The 15,978-nt window shown below is 37.7% G+C and overlaps 1 protein-coding gene across 1 annotated transcript in view; it reads left to right on the forward strand.

Moving 5' to 3' along the window:
- The first annotated feature begins 2,970 nt into the window (after nucleotides 1-2,970).
- The window catches only part of pns (pinstripe), a 508,843-nt gene continuing 495,835 nt past the window's right edge, over nucleotides 2,971-15,978 (forward strand). The window contains exon 1 of the mRNA XM_067136728.2: nucleotides 2,971-3,175. Coding sequence (XP_066992829.2) covers nucleotides 3,076-3,175 — 100 coding nt within the window. The 5' untranslated portion in view covers nucleotides 2,971-3,075. The remainder of the gene's footprint in view (nucleotides 3,176-15,978) is intronic.

A 15,978-nucleotide genomic window follows, 5' to 3' on the forward strand; every position in this document is an offset into this window, starting at 1 on the left:
GAATGTACAGTCATTCAGAAGAATGAATGCATCCTCGCATTTAATATTTTTTATCAAGACATTTGAATTATCATCAACATACAATCCAAGTCTCGTGTAGATACAAGCCCTGTGTATACCCACAACAAACATTTATATCTACATAGGTTTAATTGTTTCTCAGAAAAGTGTAGGCCCTACCTGTGAAGAACTTATACAATACTCTGCGTTCATTATTATTATTATTATTTTACAGTTTGTTTTATGTTGCACCGACACAGATAGGTCTTATTGTGACAGTGGGATAGGAAAGGGCTAGGGGTGGGAAGGAAGCAGCTGTAGCCTAACTTAAGGTACATTTGCTATCTTCTGTAGTTATGGACTTAAAAAAGTTTCATTTTAATAGGCAAATATTATTATTATTATTATTATTATTATTATTATTATTATTATTATTATTATTATTATTATTATTCACATTTTCCCATTACATTAGTGCCAGAATACAGTAGGTATATTTGAATTTGGTTTTAATTTCTAAATACATGTCAGAATGGCAAAAGACATGACCAGCAATATAGGATGATAAATTACGAGCTGATGGAGGAGTTCAAATCTGTAAATGTTGTGCTGTAAAACATGGCACATTTGAATCTGGAATTCCGAGTGAAAATGTACCTCCGCTCCGTTAAGAGGACTAGAAACTTTCAGCTGTTCACAAGAATGTAAGATTCAGTGATAGAGGATATAACTACTTCTACTGCTACTACTACTACTACTGCTACTACTACTACTACTACTACTACTACTACTACTACCACCACCATCACCCAAGTATTCATTCTGTCCTCGAAGGGGACGGCGGGCCTCCCAGACGATAATGCCATCTCAGACCAGGGAGATTTTATCCGGAGATGTTTGGTGAAGGTGAGGGGGTTGGCGGCCATCGCCTTATACTCAGTGGCGGCTGGTGGTATCTGAACATGGGTGTTGCACCAAAATTTTCAATGTAATACTTTTATATGAGAAGCGTACAGAAATAATAAGAAACTTGATTACTGTTAAGTAATGAACTACATTTCTATTAAAACTGAAATATATCCAGCAATTAAAACACTGGAAATAAGAGGCTAATTATACTGTATAACAACAGTTATTCTTACGTTGCTTGAATTGCAAATTTGGCTTCCTGTTTTTCATTGATAATATTGATAATATTGTGGGTGGTCTGGTATGGCGTACCCTAGAGGCATGGAAAAGAAATTATCATTGCGAGAGGATAGAAAGCAGGAATTAAGTCGTCTCCACATAGTGGTGCAATCTAATGGGGACATTTGGAATTGTTGCTTGATAGGGGGCTTGCTGGTCTTGTGCAACACTGAAGGACAGATACTGACGAGCGTGCTACATGATGCTATACAGGCTCAGGCTTGTCCTTGCTGATACCACATTGCGCTGTGCTGTCCGCTTGGGAGTTGCTGTAGGAAAGCAAACCCCCTGAGTTTGATTCGAAGCCGGCAGCGTTTATTGGTCAATTACGAAGCATTAGTACATCAGACGACCAAATATGGTTGATGTTAACATATTTTAGAATATATGTTAGGTTTATTAAACTGAAATATTAGAAGAAAAGACAACAAATGAAGTGCAAATTTATTGGGAGTCGCAACGCTGCAACAATACCACGCACCGCCCCTGCCTATACTAGGAACTGTTCCGATATTCGTCTTCGTGCAGGAAAATGGAAACCTATTCCTAGAACTGCCAACGGTGGAGACCAGCCCAAGAGGATATATTTTGTCCAATAGCGATGAGAACAGCAGCCAAAGAGTTGACGGAATCGGTTCCACCAGACATACGCTCACCGAGCAAGTGACCGCGCGGTTTGGGTTATGTAGCTATCTGTAAGGTGGTAGTGGTGATTATTGTTTTAAGAGGAAGTACAACTAGGCAACCATCCTCTATATAACACTAATCAGAGAGAAAAAAATGGAAGGGGTCCGACATTTCGAAAAATGAAGGTATCGGCCAAAGGAAGACAAGGGCCACGAAGGGCGTGAAAATGAAAGACTCCCTAGGCCCCCATACGTAATACCGTCGGGGTCGGAAAGGAACAAGAGTTGACCAAGAGAGGTTGGATAGGATAGATGAAAGTGAGGAGCCTTGCTCAAGTAAGTGTAAGCAATGCCAGGACTCAGCTCCGGGCCCCGTGATCGCCAATCCACGCCCCACAGTTCAGAGCCCCTGGGGCCCCTTTCAGTCGCCTCTTACGACAGGCACGGGATACCGTGGGTGTTATTCTACCGCCCCCACCCACAGGGGGATAGCTATTTGTAATACCGCCAAATAATTGAAGTATTCACTTAGCGGAGGGGCTTAGTTTCGCGCAATGATAATGGTGAGTTGTAAATTTCCTGTGAAAATGCTCGTTTATCTTTCCCGTGAGAAATCGAACTAGGCGTTTGTCATTCAATCGGAGGTCCTCTGGATGCACAGACTGAAAGCGCCCAGAGCCTCTGCTAATAGCTTATATGCATATTTTCCAGGTGCCTTCCTGACACGATATTTACCAGGAAGGTGCGAAAGAAAGTGTATACAGTATTCCCATTGCGACTGCGATAACGCAGATTCATGGTACTGCGCCAGATGAATAGGCCTATACCGGTAGTAGATATAGTACAGTATCGTACGCGTGCAGCAGTGGAATTTCGCCAACCGTGCTGATCTACTACATGTAAGATAAATCTCAACTGGCTGACAAAATACTTGGAGCAATGGGCAGAAGTTACGATAGTTTTTATATTGCTCATATTGCCTTCTGTAAATATAATGTTCGCTCTGGCTACAACTCTCGCCGCTGACAACTGCGTTGTGTTAATCGTCATAACAGGAGCTGTATACGAATATCTTTGATGCCGAATTACTTTGGAATGGGGCTCTTGATTCTTCTCCGTTTCCGAACTTTGATCAGTGTTTTCACCATGCTGTGTACAGAGTAGTGCAGTGTATGTGCGAAATGGCTCTCTCGGTAGCGCCTGAAGTGTTTGGAGATTTAAATTGCCATTTTAAGTGGGACTAGCAGAATTATCAATAAAAATGAACACTCTAGGAAGTAAAGGGGGTAACAGATTTGCTGATTACTTCGTCGTATGTGGTCTGGACCTCACTTCTGGATTAGAACCTGATAATTTTAATGGTAAGAATGAATTCTGTATTTTGACAGTTGAAGTGATCGTACAGCTGATCGTACGAGTGCGAAGTACCTATCTTCTCTAATAGAAGGTATATACATTTTAATATAAAACGCATTCTATGATTGCTACTGTTACGTTATATGCGTATTTTACCTTGCTTCTGTGATATTTACTCGGTTGTTACATATTTCGTTTTGTCATTTCAGTCGTAGATTGCATTTCCCGATATATATACACGCAGATGTTTTGAACAGATTGCTCCCATCTAGCCTATCCATAATAATAGTCACTATATTTACCTTCGATCTGATACATCTGTCTTTGAATATAGCAAATCAAGGCTACTCCAGTAGCATTGAGTAGCCTGTACCGTACTTATCTTGAGGATGTAAGAGGGGGAAAAATCTCGTATATCTCCGTAACATTTATTTTTTTATGCTTATTACAACTTTCTCTCGGAAGTAACTGTACTTGCCAATTGTTGCCGTGACATGTTTTCACATTTTTTCATATTTTTAGAAATATTGTTCAGTTTTTCGATGTTGAAAGATAACTTTTACTACAATAATAACATTTTCGTACATTTGAGCAATGTTTCACTCTCCCCATTCTAATAATGTGTAATTTACTGAGCATGCATAATATTCATGGCTGCATAGAAAAGGGATGCTTTCTTAATTTATTATTCACAAAGGTGTTCATTTTATCATAGTTTGGTTAAAAGATGTAAGTTATCACAAACGTTTTTTGAGTAACATAGAAAAAAGTAACAGAGTAGGTCGAAGTTGTATTTTGGTATATTCAAAGCTAGATGTATCAGGTCGAAGGTAAATATAGTGAAGAATTATTATGGGTAGGCTAGATGGGAACAATTACTGGAGGTAGAGTATATCATTTTAAATATTGGCAAATAACTGAGAAGATTTTATGTAGAAGTTAATGACTTGGATGTACTAGAAGGTAGGTATGAGAAACGGGTTAGATGAAGTTGATAGACTCTGGCTTAGTAGTCTGTCAGTCAGTTGAAGTGTTATTTTGTTGAACTACAGAATGAATCATTATCAAAGAAATCTTACTCTAATAGATTTAGTCATTGTGATATACCCAAAAGTGTTTTGATATTCAGTTAGTTTTCAAACAGCAGGGAAGTGGATTAAAATGTACCGGTAGGCTTAAGTTACGTTGTCATAGGACATGAAACTGCTATAGAAATATTTTGTGGACGTTTATTCTTGCATTAATAATACGGGCCTTCTATGAAATTCCACAACACGTAATAAACTACCCTAAAGTATCATTAATGGGAGGAGATATGTAAAGGTTCAATGAAAGGGTCACTTCTGTGACCCTCAGCAGTTTGCATGGTACCATACAGTATACGTTACAGTATAGAAAACATCACAAAATAAGCTTTGAAAACATTACTCCAGATCAGGCACCGTAATACATTAATTTATAGGTGTTTTGGTAGATGTATAGTCTTTTATTATTGATTTAATCAGCTTTGTGTTTGTTAGTCTTCATTCATTCAGTTCTTTGAATGCATTGTAATGTTAGAGAAAAACAGAGTATCTGTCATGGGTTTACTTTAACAAAATGGTCCTACAGCCATATTTTCAAAGAAGGTGAGTGAAATAGTACAAGACATCAATTTGCTAATAGAGTATCAACGTTCCCCTCATTGTTCACGGACGTTTGTGAACTGAAGACAAGACATTTTGAACACACTACTGTATAAATGTTGACATTGGTTGGATACATGCAGATTGTCTTATTTGTCGTTTGCTATTGCTAATTAGTTTGTTTAGAACGGAACACATTCATTAATGCTTTACTGATAGGCCTACTGCAATTCTTTGTGTAAGGGGAATTATGATTATAGTTGCAACACAAAAATTAAAAATTAAGTAAACAGATGTTATACAGCAGCTTACATTACATTCTAAAATAATGTGTGTTTCTGCTCATATTAACAATAATAATAATAATAATAATAATAATAATAATAATAATAATAATAATAATAATAATAATAATATGGCCTCAGCTACCGTGTGTAAGCATTTTCGTTTGATGCCATCTGGCTGCTTGCTCATCATTTTCAACGTTTTGCTGTACTCTATGCCTACTGGATCACAGAGTAAACAGAATCACTCTTGGGTGTCTATGGCTGAGTATTTTAATGAATGTTTCAACTTGGTTTACCAAAGAAAAATGTTGTCTTCATTGTTTTGCTAAAATTAAGAACAGATGAAACTCCAGGAGCTGAGGTGAGAGACCCACCTTACTAATCTCTGAACAGAACCTCTCGTTGCAAATCTTCTGTGTCCTCCGTGTCATGAATTTTGCCGTTGTCAATATGTTTTCTATACTAGACACATTTTGGTCACAGGATTGGGAAGAAGAAGAGCCATTCAATGAACGCTTCTTTCTGTATTCTCCTCCTTTTAAGTAGATGAGGGCCAATGAGTGTCTGATACATTCAAAAGTATCGAGGGTATAAGGAATATTCTAAGGTTTTTAAAAACTGTAAATAATGTGGAATCTAGTGTATCAATCATCATTGATCTGCATTTAAAACTGTTGCCTAGGTGGCAGATTCCCTAGCAGTTGTTTACCTAAACTTTTCTTTAATGATTTCAAAGAACTTGGAAATAGATTGTATTTCTTTTGATAAATTATTTCCTAATAATTCCTCTTTTTATAAATTAATATTTGCCCTAATTTGTCCTCTTGAATTCCAATTTTATCTTCAAATTATGATATTTTGTACCTTTAAATGCTCCACCTAAGCTTATTCGTCTATTATTGTCATTCTACCCCATTTCTCCGCTGACAGTTCGGAATAGCCTTCTTAAAATATAGTAACATTTCAGTGATAAGGAATTATAGTTTATTGATAAAAACAACTTCAAAACTTTTACATAAACATTTATCAGTACATGTTTTGTTTTCTTATTGGACCTTCTTTGGCTTTCAAATTTGACTGGCATTATGGAACCAAAATAAACAAAAAATTAAAAATGTGATATAACAGTACACTGTTAGTATTTCAAATCTTGAAATTTATTCCTTAAAGCAGAGTTCACAATGGATCACTGTTCAGAATGCTATTACAATGTTGAATCATAAAAGGTTAAAAATCCATGTACTATCAAAACAGCACCAGAATGTTCATTCTTGAGTTAAATGCTGTAAAACTATTAAATGCGACCTTGTCAAGACAGAGTAAAAAATAGATATGTTTCAACAGTTATCTGGTATCCCTTAGAATAGGATCTGAGAAAATAAAAACAAAATGATAATTAGAAAAGACAGTGCTAGGGCATTGGTTGGTTAAAAGCTGCAATTGGCTATAGCATTGAGAAGCTAGCTCGACATCGTGAAGAACAGTTAAAAGAAACGTTCAGAATGGTTACACTCAGCACGGGAAGCATGACATGAAGAGGAAGGGCCATTGCTGGTCATATGGAGTGGAGAAATTACGGAGGAAATAGATGTGCTTTGTATTCAGAAGACGTGGTTGAAAGAGTGAAAGAAATTGGAGATACAGACTTTTCTATACCATTGCTAACTATCAAGGAAGAAATGGGGCGAGAATTATTGTATCCGGAGATCTAAAAGATAGTGCATCGATGTGGACTGATGTGAAAAACTTTTGATGTAGACACTGAAACTAAACTACAGTTATCTCTGTGTACATTACTCAGGTAGGATGAATCAAGGAGGTAAAAGTTCTACTGTGGTTGGATGTGTAAAATAGGTTACAACCACAATATCTCCTACCTGACGTAAGAGGTGACTAAAAGGTGTAACTCCCTGAAAGTGCTCTTAATTTGGAAGCATGGGTTGGTAAACACTGGGTGCCTAACTGAGTATTACATGTAAGTATAGAAAAGGAACAAACAACTGTTGAATCAAGTTGGAGAGAGAACGAGAGAGTGGAATAAGAAAGGAACACACATATTAGAGAAACACAATGGCAGGTCAGTGTGGGAAGAGGGAGCAACAGAAATAGGAGACACCAAGAGAGTTGGCCGTGCCATTAGGGGCGCACAGCTGTTAGCTTTCATTCGGGAGATAGTGGTTTTGAACCCCACTGTCAGTAGCCCTGAAGATGGTTTTCTTTTTCGGGGGTGGTTTCCCTTTTTTATACCAGGCTAATGTTGGGGCTGAACCTTAATTAAGGTCTCGGCCATACCTTACCATACCTTTTCCTATCCTTGCATCACCGAAAACCTTTGGTGTGCTAGTGCGACGGTTTAAAAAAAATTATATTTGTTCATGGCGTCGACCTCTGTAGATCTTTTGCCACTATTTTCACTGTATGAGAGGAACCTGCGTGTAAGTGGAATTGCGGAAGTGTAGAGTGTTGTATGTGAGGAAAGTAACATTAAGGACGACACAAACACCCAGTCCCCAGGCCAGGGATATTAATCATTTACAATTAAAAACCCCTGACCCAGTTGGATATCAAACCCGCGGCCGGACTAGTGCGACGTTACTCCACTAGCAAAATAATAATAAAAATAAATAAAGTGATAAGACCTACTACAGTATGCGACAAAACAAATATTACTGAACTTATATAAACATGCTCTGAATTTCAGTCACCAGAAATCTGCCACTGCACTGACAACGGATGCAGCAAGATGGAGCTGTAGCCAATTTGCGAGGGGGTTACTTGCCCTTTTGTAACAACACTACGGAGATTACGTAATTTTCCGTGGAATGGAATTCCCGTACCCTACCCACTTCCGGATTTCACACCCCTAGATGCCTTCAGTCACCACTGATCTGCCTCATTTAGGGCAGTCGCTCAGGTGGCAGATTCTTTAGCAGTTGTTACCGTTTGTTTTGCCGCATACTATATTTTGAACTCTGCATGGAGCTGATATGGTCTATTGTTATTTGGAAGGAGAAGGTGGTAGTGTTTCACGTTTGTACCAAACGTAAGGCAAGCAGGTATAAGTACCAACATAGTTGGGAATGTATGGGGTCTGGTAAATGCAGCACAGGTGAAATTTAAGAAAACGGAGATTATCAATGGAATACTGTGTAGGAGGGATACTGACTGGATGGTGATTGGGGATTTAAATGTGACTATGGAGTGGGTATGCGGGAAACTGGGAATGAGATTTCTAGATCCTAATGGGGCGTTACGAGATAGGGACCTGCACTCAGATGGCCTTCACTTAATCTGCAGTGGTACGTATTAGTTAGGAAATTTGTTTAGAAAGGTTATAGGGAGATACTTTAAGGGAAGCAGGGTGGTCTGGGGAGCGGTGATGGGGGTATAGGGATCTGGAAATCAAGTGGGGATGAAAAGAATGTTAGTGTTGAACTGTGGAAGTATTGCAAAGAAAGGAATAGAATTCAGTAATTTAATAGATATATACTTACTAGATTTTACAATAGAAGTTAAATCATGGCTGAGAAATGTTATGATGGGTGCACAAATATTCTAACGGAACTGGAGCATATATTGTTGAGATAGGATTGAAGGGTAGAAGAATTTGTAAGCTACAGAAATGTTTAAAGATGACAAAACTGAAGTTCTAGGTGTAAGGCTCATCTCTAAAGATAATAGGCAACTTGATGTTTTTGGAGTGTACAGACCAGAATAGAGTGGTGCAGACGGTGATTCAGAATTATTTGATAAGATAATCAGTTTTGTGGGGAACGATATGGAAAGGAATGTGATTGTAGCGGATGATCTCATTTTACCAAATGTCAATTGGGAAGGTAGGCCTAATGCAAACGACAGGAAGCATGACCACCAATTGGCAAGGTCAATGGAAAGGACAGCTGAATAAGAAAGTGATGGAACCAACTAGAGGGAAGAATATTCTGGACGTTTTGTTGGTAAAACCAGATGAGCTCTATAGAGAAACCAAAGTAATCAAAGGTATTAGTGATCACAAAGCTGTTTTTGTCGTAGTTACAAATGTGATAGAAAGGAACAATAACAAGAAAAATACATTTTTGAACTCTATCTTAATAGAAAGGAAGGTCGTAAAAGTAGGACTATTAGGTAGTACCATATGGCTGATAAAACAGGCATGTCAGAGTTTTTAAAATGGAAAATGGTAAATAAAAATTTGAACAGACTTTGGGATGGGTTTAAAGCAGCCTAATTGTTGAGCAATGTGAAAACAGGTATGTACTGTACATTTAAAGGTCGTAAGGGATGCTAAAGACCTGCTATATTATAACAGAGAAATAAGAACTAAGAAGAAGGTACAGGTTGGAAAGAAATAGTTAGAAATGGCTGTGGAAGTAAGGAGAAATTGAAGGAACTTACTAGGAAATTGAATCTAGCAAAGGCCAGGCGAGTTGACCGTGTGGTTAGGGGCATGCAGCTGTGAGCTTGCATCCGGGGGATAGCGGGTTCGAGCCCCACTGTCGGAGCCCTGAAGATGGTTTTCTGTGGTTTCCCATTTTCACACAAGGCAAATGCTGGGGCTGTACCTTTATTAAGGCCACGGCTGCTTCCTTCCCACTCCTAAGACTTCCCTATCCCATCGTCGCCATAAGACCTATCTTTGTCAGTGTGACATAAAACAAATTGAAAAAAAATATGAATCTAGCAAAGAAGTCATATAAGGATAATACGATGGCAAGCATAATTATTGGCAGTCATAGAAATTTTAGTGAAAAATGGAAGGGTATGTATAGGTACTTTAAGGCAGAAACAAGTTCCAAAAAGGGCATTCCAGGAATTGTTAATGAACCAGGGGAGTGTGTATGCGAAGAACTTCGGAAGGCAGAAGTATTCAGTTAGCAGTATGTAAAGACTGTTGGTTACAAAGGTAATGTCCAGATAGAGGAGGTGACTAATACTAATGAAGTATTGACATTTACATATGATAACGATGACATTTACAATAAGATACAAAAGTTGAAAACTAGAAAGGCATCTGGAATTGATGAGATTTCTGGGGATATACTAAAGACTGTGAATGGAGAGTTGCTATAGTAGCCCCTGTGTGTAAAGGAAAGGGTGATGGAAATAAAACTGAAAATTACAGGCCAGAAAGTTTGACATGCATTGCATGTAAGCTTTGGGAAAGCATTCTTTCTGATTATGTTAGATATGTTTCGAAATTAATAACTGGCACGATAGAATGCAGTTCAGTTTTAGGAAAGGTTATTCCTCTGAAATTCAACTTGTAGGATTCCAGCAAGATATAGCAGATATCTTGGATTCAGGAGGTCAACTGGACTGTATCACGATTGACTGAGCTAAGGAATTTGATAGGGTAGATCATGGGAGACTACTGGCAAAAATGAGGACTATTGGACTAGACAAAGGAGTGATTGAATGAGTGGCTATATTTCTACAAAATAGAACTCAGAGTTTGAGTAGGTGAAGCTTTTTCTGATCCTGTAATCATTAAGAAGGGAGTTTCCCAAGGCAGTATTATTGGGCCTTTGTTTTCTTATGTATATAAATGAAATGAGAAAAAAATAGTGGAGTCAGAGATAAGGCTTTTTTGCAGATGTTGTTATTCTGTATAAATGAATTGTGAGCAACTGCAAAAAGACCTTGACAATGTTGTGAGATTGACAGCAGGAAATGATATGATGATAAACAAGGCTAAAAGTCAGGTGTGAGTTTCATTAATAAGAAAAGTCTTCTCAGTTTTAATTACTGTGTTAATGGGTGTGAAAGTTCCTTATGGGGATCACCATAAGTACCTAGGTATTAATATAAGGAAAGATATTCAGTGGAGTAATCATATAAATGGGATTGTAGAAGAATCGTACAGATCTCTGTACATGATTATAAGGGTATTTAGGGGTTGTAGTAAGGATATGAAAGATAACGTATCCACACAGATGCGCACGAGATGCTGTCAGTTGGTACAATTATTTTATTCACATCTATCCACAAATCAACACACATATAACCTTAATCACAGTATCACAATAAAACACTTCACTTCGAGAATATCAACAAAGCCGCCATTATTAAAAAAAACTGCCAACACTTCAATATGGAGGTTACAACTTTGAAACACAGTTGAAAACAGATTACTGCATATTGCATGCCGGCGTGGGATATATAGCCTACTTGCTACACCATAACTCCACTAAACAACCACCAACCTTTTACTGTCAAGATTGTCCCTTTATATATGTGCCTGGTCAGGCTTCTAGAAAGTTACATTACAAAATATATCTTCATGAAAATTCTAGAGTGCGTAATACACAGATTACAATGGATGGAATATTCTCAATCGTTCTTGTCACCTATTACCATTCTGGAAGTTACAGTGTGTTTCACAATATTACAATTCACATATACAGGTAAGAATAAATAATAATAATAATAATTTACAGGTATTTACAATAACTGAACTGATATAAATGTCTATATACAGTCCACGCTCCACAACACAACTTCAAAAACAACACGATCATATTGTACGTACACATGATGTAATAATAATAATAATAAATGGATGCAACACTTCACAGCTATACATACAGTAATGATAATCATAAAATAATAATAATCGTAAAATAATAATCATAATTATTCAAGCTCGATCTACATTAGTTACCCATGGGTGAGAGAATATTGTTTTCAAGTTATACCTGTTATCACAGTTCTGTTAGCACACTTGCGTCAAAGAGAGGGCATATAAAACTCTGGTAAGACCCCAAATAGTGTATGGGACGCTCACCAGAATTACTTGTTTCGAGAACTGGGAAAAATTCAAAGAAAAGCAGCTTGATTTGTTCCTGGTGATTTCCAACAAAAGAGTAGCGTTACAAAACTGTTGCAAAGCTGGGCTAGGAAAACTTGTGAGAAAGGAGACGAGCTGCTCGTCTAAGTGGTATGTTCCCAGCTGTCAGTGGAGAGATGGTGTGGAATGATGTTGGTAGACTTAGTAGACAAATAAGTTTGATTCGTGTTAAGTTGGAAATATCACAATATGAAAATAAAGTTGGAATTCAAGAGAACAAATTGGACCAAATGTTTGTTTATAGGTAGGAAAGTTAGATATTAATTTACCAAGGGAGTGTTGAATAAATTTCCAAATTCTTTGCAATCATTTAAGAAAAGGCTAAGAAAATGACAGAGGGTCTGCCACCTGGGCGTTTGTCCTAAATGCAGATCAGTGTTGATTGATTACTTCCTCTCAACAGGCAAATTGTATGTACTGTCTCAAAAAAAAAAAAAAAAGAAAAAAAAATCACTGCCACCATAATTTTAGTAAAATATACTATTAAATGTAACGTAAAAGCTATTAAGTCCGTCAAACATGCAAGTTCAAATATAATATATAACACAATAACATACCTGTAAAACATACATACTATTAAACAAATAATTATATATGTTTCATTCTACCAGAACATCCTCAGATTCTATCAAATCACTTTAAATCATTTGTAGTTTTGTAAATGTTTTCAAAGAAGTTGGACATTTACCAAACATCTCTCTTGGTAAATTATTCCAATCCCTAACTCCTCTTCCTATAGGCCTAAACGAATGATGTTCGGAAGCAGTGATTGAAGGCAACAGACTACACTTTAGCAGCTTAGATAAGTACAGAAACATTTGTTTAAATTAATACAGTGACTGTTGAATACTAATACGTTCATTATTTGTTAATACTTGTTCATATTATCACCAACTCTCAATCATTGACAAGTTTACACAATGTAAACAATAGTGTTCGTATTGTTACGAATAAATCCGTATCTGTTTTATTTTTGTAATTTATTTTAGGATGACCAAAAAAAATGTGCGCGCGCGCACACACACACATAAATACTCAATTCAGTTCAACCATGAATGGCTGCACTTACTAATTGCTGTCAAGTTTCTCACAGCAGAACTCCCGCCTCACAGTCTTTACCTGAAGGAAACTCTAGTCCTTTTCATGGGCTCACCTTAAATTTCACTTCTCCAAGTCCAGTCAGCCCACAGAGCAGCTGCGTGCAGAAAGCTAGATTTAAACACAATGCCACTGGCTACTCGACACACGATTGGTAATCATTGGATCGACTCCTGAGACAGCCCAGTAATTCACACAGTCACATGCAGTGAACAGCAAAACAGCAACAGCTCAGTAGTATTAAACAGCAGGACGATACAACTGCGAATATTAACACAGGTCCAATTACACTCTCTATAGCTGTTTCAGTTGCTGACTCACGACGGTCCTCAATCCACAGAAGTACACACACACTCAGTACTCTAAGGCAGTACAGTCTTCTGTCCTGTTCAGTCTTCAGTCCGGCTACTCGCTCGACACTCCATCACAACAACCACAACTTCCCGTGTAGACCTCGGTTGGACACTAGCAACAGCAAACATCTCTGTTGCCCTCAGCCCAGCCACCGAACCCCAACGCACTGAGTCTTATACAGACTGCAAAACCGGGTCCCACACTGACTCTGAGTAGCCTACAACACTGACTTCACCACAAAGTCCAACACTGGCTGACTGACTGTCCATCTATGGGTAGCCTCCCTTTTTATAGCTCAGGTGATGTGTACCAGAATATTCGTGATGTGGCTTGGGACGGAACATTCTTGTTCCATCTCCCAGAAACTCACCTAGGTAAACCAGCCGACGAAAACAATACACGGAAAGGCTGGTCATATCCCACAGGCTGGCTGGGAGATCCCCAGTCATCTGATTCACTAGCCCCGTCCTGGAAGTACCGAAATGGGCTACCACGGGACTGGCACGTAACAGTATATACGCTTGATTTAAAGTGATGTGATAGAATCTGAGGAAATACTTGTAGAACTAAAACATGTTATTCTTTGTTTAATAGTGGGAATTTTTGGAGGTATGTTTTAGTGTTATATATTACTAGTTAATATAAGCCTGTCTTCGACAGTCGGAATTACTATCTATAAAGTAATTGGAAATTCTAAATGGGCTATGTATCTTATGCATAAAAGTTACTCTTCCCAGGTTTTATATGGCATTCGAATGGAATCAAAACAGGTATTGTATTTTCTTTCAAACCATATTGAGTGCAGTTGTAGCTTGGAATTGTACTTTGAAGTTTATGGATCTGCGTACTCTTAAGAAAGCTGTATACAACTGTCCAAAACGGATCGCCATCAACAGCGTCATATGCCTTCACTCCATATGAGCACTGTGGAGAGGTTTGGAATTTAATCCAAACTTTTGACACTGATTCTAGTGATTAGAAATTCTATAACGCCACCTCACCTATCCTGCCGGCCAACATTCTGATGGTAAAAATATTTTCAGTGAACGGGTCTCGAACCGGCTAACCACGGTATTGAACCATATAGACTTGATATGTTAACGACCATGGCTACCAGGTAGGCTGCTCTGTCTTGTGCTTATCGATAGAGATAAAGCCCAGAATGAAAAAAAAATGATTAATTCATTTCACTGAAATATAGTACTTTTCACTGAACAGTTCAGGTATGATGGTCATCATTGCATTGTTAATTAGTTTCTTTCAAATATATCTGTGGAAGGCAACAGAAGCCAGGATGTAGGCAGTTTGACATCGGGCTGATAGATATGGCTGTGTACATACGTCATCATGGCAAATATGTGGCAATGCCTTTGCTGATAGGAATGTATTTTTCTTTTAAATACAGTAGTACAGAATTCGTGGTCATGACAGGTTCATTGTATTTTTCTTGTAAAGAAACAACAATCTATAACTGTATCAATTTCAGATGTTGAATCTTCCTGGTTTCGTCAATATCCCTATGAATGATAGACAGAATTAGGGATTTTATATATATATAGATATTTGAACTTTTGTGTTTGACAGACTCAAAAACTTGTAAGTTGCAGTTAACTAAATTGATTCTGGGGAAAGTATGCTTCCTTCTTAACAAAATATATTAAATATGATTTACTCTCGGACAGCCATCACCTTTCAGTTTGACTGGCAAATGACAAAGACTGTTGTTAAAGTGTGCCAACTGCTCTTCTTGAGTTATTGGCTGCTTACAGGGAATAAAGTGGTATTGTCATATTACACAGTAGTTGTAAAAGACGGATTTGCAGTACGTAAAATACATCGACAAACTGAAAGTAGGGTGTTTTTGTAAGGATTTCAGTAAAGTGGTGTAACGTTCGTTGGTTAATATTTGCTCAGAGACCATCTATTCTCTGAGGATTGGAGATGCTTATACAACGTTCAAGTGTGTGAATAATGAGTTGCCAAACGACATACGTTATGCAGATGAGTTCAGCTTGCTGACAAGGAAGAGGATTTACATACATTTTCTGAGAGATTTATCATTGCCTGTAAGAGCAGACAAACTAGATGATGAGGATAATAATAATAATAATAATAATAATAATAATAATAATAATAATAATAATAATAATAATAATAATGATCGATTTGTCAAGACTGTCATGGAAACTATGAAGAAGACAGGCACGGTGTATGTTCTTCACGGCGTTGCCTAGGACACAGAGTTTGCATAATTTATTATTATTATTATTATTATTATTATTATTATTATTATTATTATTATTATTATTATTATAATCCAATACTGTGGGGTAATACAGTCAACGGTCTCGAAGGCGGAAGAGGAGTTCCATTTCCCAACGGTAGAGAGAACGGAAGAACTGAATGAAGCAAATCTTTCTGGGTCTGTACTCGGAGCGAGCGGCAGGAAGTCAGCGTCTGTTCACCTAGTTGGTGCGGCTGCAAACAAAGCTCTGGAACTAACCGCTCCAATTCTAACCACCCAGTTAGAGCTGGACCCACAAGTGTCAACAATCGTAGACATGGGTCGTGAGAGGAATAACTTCGATACCCCAGGT

Source organism: Anabrus simplex, chromosome 1, assembly GCF_040414725.1.
Source record: "Anabrus simplex isolate iqAnaSimp1 chromosome 1, ASM4041472v1, whole genome shotgun sequence".
Taxonomy (NCBI): Eukaryota; Metazoa; Arthropoda; class Insecta; order Orthoptera; family Tettigoniidae; genus Anabrus; species Anabrus simplex.